This window comes from Gavialis gangeticus, unplaced genomic scaffold (genome assembly GCF_001723915.1).
Source record: "Gavialis gangeticus isolate Ggan-Ray unplaced genomic scaffold, GavGan_comp1, whole genome shotgun sequence".
In the NCBI taxonomy this organism is placed as follows: Eukaryota; Metazoa; Chordata; order Crocodylia; family Gavialidae; genus Gavialis; species Gavialis gangeticus.
In genome coordinates this window covers 124,579,043-124,587,559 of record NW_017728992.1, presented here as the reverse complement: position 1 = coordinate 124,587,559, position 8,517 = coordinate 124,579,043, and the positions used below count along the sequence as shown (strand labels likewise).

At 42.4% G+C, this 8,517-nt stretch overlaps 1 protein-coding gene across 1 annotated transcript in view; it reads right to left on the bottom strand.

Annotated features, from left to right (window-relative positions):
- The window catches only part of CLVS1 (clavesin 1), a 250,228-nt gene that overhangs the window by 35,311 nt on the left and 206,400 nt on the right, over nt 1–8,517 (bottom strand). The window contains exons 4-5 of the mRNA XM_019527715.1: nt 5,409–5,519; nt 3,606–3,841 (exon numbers count right to left, since the gene is read on the bottom strand). Of these exons, the coding sequence (XP_019383260.1) occupies nt 3,606–3,841; nt 5,409–5,519 (347 nt within the window). The remainder of the gene's footprint in view (nt 1–3,605; nt 3,842–5,408; nt 5,520–8,517) is intronic.

The following is an 8,517-nucleotide window of genomic DNA, read 5'->3' as shown; positions in this document are numbered from 1 at the left end:
TGTTGAAACCCATCCTATTCTCATCCGCCCACCTTTGTAACCTGTCCAGGTCAGATTGTAGCCTGTTGCTTCCTTCTAGTGTGCCCACGTCCCCCCACATCTTAGTGTCATCAGCAAATTTGAACAGGGTGCTTTTTACCTGCTTTTTTAGCTTTTGTTTTGCTGGAAAGAACAAGTCAAATTGTACTGGTCTCATCCGGTCATCCTTCACTTCTTTCAGATAGAATTCTTCTTTCTTAAATATAGGTTCTGCTCTCAGTTTTTTGTATCTGAAATTTTGCGTTCAGTTTTTTGTATCTGAAGCAGATTTGGTATCTATTTTTTTTTCATTGTTCCAGGATCATTCTCCAACAATGTAGACTTCATGGAATAGATTTTTATTTCTGACAATATTAAGTCTGATATGCTTAATATGTGTTTTCATGTGAAAATGCAATGGTTATTTCATTAGACTCACAAAAACTCTATTTTGCTAAATACCAATATATTAGCTCCATTAAATGAAGAAAGAACTATTTTGGTTATTTGCTGTCTAATTCCATTATGTGGGAAGTTTCTTTCTGGTTTGTGGCTTTTGTCTTATTTTTTCTCACCATAGGCTTTTAAAGGTCCCAGAGGAAAAGGAATAGTTATAATATTTCATATACAATAATTGTAGTGAGTGGTTTGTTATCAAGGATGACTTTAAATATTGTGTAAATCCCCTCCCTAGTTGTAGCATACATTCTATATTTGTATAAAGATTTCACTTACTCTGTGTAGTCTTTACATATTGCTCAAGTGCTGTTGGCAATCAGTTCTCTGTTTCAGAATTGCTTTAGTTTGGCCTACAGTTCACTGTCACTACATGCCATTTAAAGGTACCAAGCCTCTGATGTCCAAATTGCCCTTACATTATCCCTAAATGCACAGATACTTGGTGACACAAACAGTTTTTAAAAGGCAGTTTTAACTAACTCAGTGGCACTGTAGTGACAATAGCCAGGAAGCATTTATCCTACTTTGCATTTTAATTAGCCATACAAATAATGAAAGTCTTTATCCACACTATTTGTTGATTTGGACAATTACTGGGCTTCATATCTGAGAGGCATAAATTCTTGTGTGTAATATCTTTTATTGGACCAACTGTATGGTTTGTATAGACATAGGCAAATTTTCAGGTCTCAATTCCCTTCCTCAGGCCTCCCTTGAGAGAGTACTCAATGTAGAAAAATTACTCAGTGAAATCATATAGTCTGTGTTGTTACATATGGTGATTAGGCTGGAGAGCCATAATCAGTCTTAAGCTTTCTGAATCTTTGAAATATCACTTTTATTCCTTTGGGGAAAGTGTCTTGGAAAAAGAAATAGTCTGTTCTAGTTATTGTTGGGGTTTTTTAAAATCATACCTCCAAGCCATCAACAGGTATTAGTTAACTGAAAAATGTAAACCAAAACTGTCACAAATAAAAGACTAACAGGTATTAAGGAGAAGCAGAACATCTCTAAGAGATGGAAAAAAAGTTCACATGAGGCAAAATTCCTGGGTATCACAGAATGGAGGAAGATCTAAGATCAAGAAATCACATACTGCTATGCAGAAGACCTGTGAGGGGTGCTGGCTATATAGGTAATGGGGGTGTATGAAATGGGCCGTATTCGATTTGGATTCAGATTTGGCCTGAATTGGGGACGGTGATTTGAATCACCGTCCCCAATTCGACTAGGCCAAATCTGAATCCGAAGATTCAGTGCTGATATGGAGAATCAGTAATTCAGCCATAGACACAGCTTGAAATGTTTTTTCTACATACCTCGAGGTACCAGGCACAGCTTGTGAACATTGCAATGCTGGGGCAGATGGAGCATCCCACAGGAGCGCAGGCCCCCCGCCCCACATGCTTGGTGGTAAACCTGGAAGTGGACCAGAAGTACTTCCAGTTCACTTCCAGGTCTGCGGAGAGGACTCTGGGGGCCCCCCTGCCCCTCTGGCTCAGCGATGGGCCATGGGGGGAACCCAGGTGCTGCCCCAGATCCAGGAGGCACCAGTTGCTGAGCCAGGGGGATGCGGACGGGGGGGGGGCAGCACACTCCCCGGCAGACCCAGAAGGGGACCAGAAGTGCTGCCAAGCACGCTGAGGAGCCCGCTGCGCTCCTGTGGGACACTCCATCTGCCCCAGCATCACAGCATTCATGAGCCACCTGGTACCTTGAGGTGTGTAGAAAAAACATGTAAAGCTATGTCTATGTCTGAATTGTCAAATCTCTCTGAATCTCTCCAAATCGATTTGGAGAGATTAAAGGGTCTCCTGATTTGATTCCAATTTGGAGATTCAGTCACTGAATTGGGCTGAATCTCTGCCAAATTAATTCAGGGACTGAAGTTTCATGCAGCCCTAATAGGTAACTGGTTATCTGCATGCTCGTGCCTCTATTCTGTAAGCAGGTAGTTAAGTTCATTTAATGCACTGTGAGTAGATCCAAGTAAGTCAAGGAGGCTTCTCGCAGTGTATACATGTTATGAAGTGTGTAAGGTTTTTCACAAGATAGGTCAGAGCCTAAAGCTGAAGAACATGGAGTGCCTCTTCCTTGGGGATAGCTTTGAAAACAATAAATTATTTTCCCTCTGAAATGAAAAGTGCTTTTTAAATTAATTACTTGACATTATGTCTTGTCAATCTTGTCAGGTTTGATTTCATTGGAAGGGAATGATGTCCTATCCCCATAACGCAGTGTGATGCAAGGCTGCGAGCAGTAACCTCATCAAATGGCAGCAACCAATTAAAGCATAGATCCAATCTGCATTAAAAACAGTTTAGTGAAGCACAAGGCAAAGAGATTATGCTGCTCTGCAGCAGGTGAGACCGCTGTAATTATTGTCATATTCCTCAGGAGCCAATAAACCCTGCCCTCATTGGCATAATTTAGGATGAACTCTGATACTCAAAAATCCACAGACACCCATAATCTTCATCCTAGTGCCCCTTTTCATCAAGCAGGGCAAGTTAGTGAGGTTTGTGAATTTTTAGAAGCTTTATTTAATCATCAGATCTAAAACCAGAGAGGTGTTAAAAGAAAAGCTTCACAAGCAAACCTAATAGTAGTAGGAAATGACTATATAGAAATCTGGGACAAGACTGGCCTATTCATCCTTTACAGGGCAGCAGAGCTTGCTGTACACAAGCCACTGGTAGTACATTACAGGGAGATACAATCTGTCATTAAGTGTGGGCAGTACGGACTGAAGCTAGAGCATTCAATGTGCAACAGAACAGAAACAAGCCTAGATGATGGAGAATACCACAAGGAAATTGCATTTCACTGTGATTTTTTTATGCAACGCATCATAGAGGGCTCATTAATTTCAACCCATTTTTTTCACAATTGCCCATAATCAGACAAGTAATTATGGGTCTGTGGAGAAGCTTGCCTTCACTTGCACTGGAATTACTACATGGCAGTGAAAGTGCTCTTACTTTCAGCTTCACACAAATTAGCAGCTGCCTCCTTTTGAGTCAAGTTAGCCAACCACTTAGATTGACAAGAAATAAATACATAACACATTGTATGAAACAATAAGATGGGGTTTGGAAGCCTGTTTAGCCCTAATGGTCAATTCTCACCTTTTCATGTGTTTCGGGGAGCACTCCCTCTCCAGGTTGGAGGATGCATGCTTCACGTGCATTGCGTTGTAGGAAGTGTGAGTGTATTCATTTTCATCACTGTAGTCAGGACCAAGTAATGTCCGAGCCCATGTTCCCATATCATAGGGAGGAAGCGTACCTCCAAATTCAGAAGGCAGGCATTCGGGGTGTATAAGTTGGTGAAGGCTGTTCAAATTGTTACCGTGGAGAAAGATCTTTTAAAAAAAAGAAAAAAGCCCCAAGGCATAGTTAATTCCTTAAAGCAGAATAATAATGTCTCTAGCACCCTAATTTTACACTGCAGTTTACTAGAGAGTGTTTAAAAATCACTCAGCAGTATTCTAACTGTATTCCTACTAAAGTTAGTCGGGGTTAAGCACCTGATGAATAGAAGCACTATTAGGGTCAACACTTTACTCGCATGTGGTGCAAGAAACAATATCTCCTCCAAAGACCTAATGGTAAGATTTGCCAGACAAAACCAAGGGAAAATGGCTTGTGGGATTATTCGTGTTGTGAAGGTGGGAAAGATTCTTACATGAAGTACATTATAAGGAGGAATCTGGAGAAGAGGGAGATAGTTCTCCTAACAGAGCCAAATGGAAGAAGTGAAGAAGAGAGTAGAGAGATGGAGACAAAGTGACTGGAAAGGTGAAAAGGTTAGAAGGAGCACAGAGAACAAGATGTTAAATTTAAATAGAAAAACACCATGTTGGTCCGTTTAAGATGAGGGCAGGTATCTGGAATTTGGCACAGCCTCAGTTAAACCTGGGGTCCAGGCAAGTGGAACAGAAAGAGTCTATCACACCCCCAAACACAGATCTAGGTATTTACCCAAGCTGTGCATACATCAGTCATTTTTCTTGGCAGGAGACTGTGTGTGAATGTTTTAATCCACCTTTGTTTATCTCCTGTGCCACATGAGTTTTGAGAATATGGCATTTTAACTAGCTTTGGACCAAAAGCCTGCAAAATTGCTAATTTTGTGTTGTTTCATTTTAAAATTATACACCAATCTCAGCCCAGGAACTTCACCAATCTTTTTATGAACCTTACAATTTTTTTACTTTGCATAGCCCGAGTTATCCTGCCACTTTCAAATGGAGTTTCAGACTGAAAGGAATCCTCAACCTGTCTGATACTTATCAGATGGATCCCATAGCAGATTTGATGCCAGAGTTTGCTTTGGGGACTTTAGATAAAAAGGATAAATGGCTAAGGGGCAGTGCAGTCCAATAATTCAGGTGCTTTCTGCAATGAAGGCCTGCTGCTTCTCCTGCTGCGTGGGCAAATATTCTACAGGCATGGAAATTTTTGTGGACACCAGTGAGAACTCGTGCTATGCAAAAAAAGGCAACCTGCTGAAGGAACAGAATGGAAATTTCACTCACACTAATAGTTCTTGCACTGGGCTGAAGTTTAGCTTTCTAAATGGGATCTCAGTATGGGACTATGATGACTCTCCACTACCCCAATTCAGAAAATACCACTTCCCCTCTCTCCCTCCATAAATGTGTACTATAGAATATCCCTGTCCTTTGTAATTCATCAAAGGTTTTCTCTTCGCTGACTTGAATTCTGACAATAATCTGCTTCTCCTGAATTATTGATTCAATCCAGGTCATTTGCAAGCTCCAGCTGAGACTTCAGTTAATAGTTATAGTTCTTAGAGGCCACACAGAAAATACGGAGAGAAAAAAGTATGAAACAAAGAAAGCAGGAAGCTATTCTAGACACTTCAGACCAGCAGCTTCCTATCTTGCATTGTTTTCTCTTAATTACCCTTTTCCTTGTCTTGTCTTTGAGGAAGGGTTTGATTAGCGTGTACAGGGCATGGATATACCAGGGCTGGTTGACAAAGTGGACTCCTCCAAAGCGAGCAGGAAAGCTGTCCTATAGAGAAAGAGAGAAATGAAGCCAATTAACAGATGCATGGATTTAATCAGGCAGCCAGCAGGAATTAAAGTCAGTGAAACAAATTTACCTCTAATCACTTGATGTCCTAGTTAATGAGTAGTGGGGTTGTGGTAGGGAGAGGTTGGGGAGGACTTAGAAACATTTGTATTGATTAATTCTGTTTAAGCAACCTATATTCTTCTCCATCTATACATTAATGCATTGATTTCTGGCAATGTAAAAAGGACTGGATAGCAAAATAACTTTGCCCAGATGCCTTCTAATTACACAAGGGTAATGTACTTTTCCAAGAGGGGAAATGCAGCAGGAAAGATGAACACGGCTTGTTTCCTGAAGATCCCTTGAGAGGCATAATTCTAATTCTTTGCTGTGTGCATAACTAAATTCCAAGTTCCCAGGCACATTCTTATACACAGCTCACCTTTTCACCCTTTCTGCCTCCTTACTCCCTCCCCCAAATCATCATTACAAAAGCTGACCTTTCTGGGTGAATGAACAGCACATTATGGGCATGAGGATGGTGGGAAATGCTGATAAGTGAAGGTGTTGAGAGAGAGCACCATGACAGCACCATGGAAACTGACACAGCCAAGTGCTTGCTGCTGAGGTTTCATACAAATCCCCATGAATTAACATTCAGGTAGAGTAGTCTGCTGGAGGTGCGGGCAGTTGCATCCTATTCCACTGTGGCCCTGTGGCATACTGAATAAAATAGGAGGCTGCTGAGATGTCTTTAAAGGTTACTGTATGTTGTGAATGGTATTTTGTACCTATGTTCACATCTTACAAATGTCTGGGAACTGTCAGGGAACAGACTAATGTCTTTTCCCATCTGTGGAACTGCAGTTCTGTGAGTACCAATTATTTGCACAGCAAGAGACAGGTTGCCATTGTTCTCAGAGCACCGCACAGGAGCATTGCATACCCATTATCTTCGTGAGCCACGCATTACCCTTGATATGCTCCTATCCCTTGTAGTTTGCTGCAGCAACCCGAACGGTCTTTATGACTAGACCTAATGACTACCTAACAGCCCAGCTATCCCAGCTTCAGTTTGTACAACAGAAAGTTTTAAAGTTTGATATGGAATTATTTCATGATGACTCGGGAGCCCCAAGATGCTGCGTTTAGAAAAGTTGCTTGTCAGAGAAAAGTTCTGCTCAAAAGAAAGGCTTGTATCTAGAGAGGAGTGCCATGCATTTTTCCTGTCTGCTTCCCTCTCACTCTTGGGCAAGATGAAAGTATCTGCAATTGATTTTCTATTGGAGGCATGGAGTTTTTAGGAATTATCTTTCTCCATTGTGCTTTGTGATTCCTTGGGAAGGGGCATGTCAAGGAAAGCTTGCTTGGATATTCAGAGTATGTTTCACAGTGTGAAAGTGTTCCTTGTATTGTGGAGCCTTTACTGACTGTGAATCCCTATTAAAATTTGGCCCTAAGCCTCCACCACCAATATCAACAATAGTTTTGTCATAGATTTCTTTGGCAGTAGTTTGCAGATGCCTTAGTGGTCCAAATGAGAGCACTGCATAGGAGCATTGACTGTCCCCTTCATCCATGTTCATGTCTCTTGCAATATACTCGGTAGTCTTTATGACTGGGCCTAATAATGCTGTAAGAACCTCAGTTTAATCAGGCTGTGTCAGTTAGTAAAACGTTATTTTCATTTCATCTGAATAAGTTTGATCATTTGAAATCAATAGAACTCTTTCCATTCCATTCAAAGCCTAAAAGCAGTGGTAGTAAAGCTGTGTCACCTAACATTTTTTTCACACAAGCCATCTCTGCACTTATATGGCCTCAATTACCATATTAGCTGACAGCATCAGAAGACACGTCTCCAGAGAAATCAGAGGCACCATTGCAGCCTACGCAAACCTATGCACAAGAGCTTTAACATGTGTTTATACCACTCAATTATTACACTATAAACATGTGTTTATACCACTCACATATTGTACAAGAATTTATTGCTCTCGGGTGTGCCATTCGAACATGCACCTGGGACTGCAGCACGTTGAGTCAGGTTGGAGCAGGTCGGCTGGCAAGAGACCTGGGGGTCTGCCTGCCTGCCAGCCTGGGGCGGCTCCGACATGGCTGAACATACTAGAGAGGGATTGGCTGGGGCACAAGGATGCTTCAGGGTGAGGCTAGCCAGCCAGCAGCTTCAACACTGAAGCACCCTCGTGCCACCTGTCAGGAGGGGGGTCCTCCCATGGGTGATCCTGCAGACCAGGGTGGGAGGGCAGTCGGGGTACACCAGTGCTCTCAAGGGGTTCATTACCACTGCACATGCATTGCTGTAGAGTAAATAACTCTGTCATAGGATAGTACTTGTATTTACAAATACAGCAGAGTTAATTAGTTTACTGCAGCCTAATAAGGCTGCATGTGTAAATGCAGAATTTACTGTGGAGCTAATTAGGCAGCTCTGCAGTAAATGCCTTGTGGAGCTGTACCCACTGAATCACAGCATGCCTGCTCTGTCCAAAACTGAAAGGTAGGGTAGCTTCCTTAGTGCCGCACTGTGCACATGCCAATAGGTCTGGCCTTCAGCACAACTTCTTGATGTCACACCATAGCAGCAATAACATTTCTGATACAGAAGGTAGTGCATGGGTCATTTTTGACCTGGAGGGATGTGGGCAGTGGGGTTCCACAGGGCTTGGTCCTCGGGCCTGCACTGTTCAACATCTTCACTAGTGACTTGGACGAGGGGGTAAAAAGCACCCTGTTCAAATTTGCTGATGACACCAAGATGTGGGGGGATGTGGGCACGCTAGAAGGGAGGAATAGGCTGCAATCAGACCTAGACAGGTTACAGGGGTGGGTGGATGAGAATAGGATGGGATTCAACACCGACAAGTGCGAGGTGATGCACCTGGGGAGGAACAACTGGCACCATACCTACAGGCTGGGGAACTCCTTTCTTGTCAGTGCAGAGGCAGAAAAGGATCTTGGAGTCATCATTGAC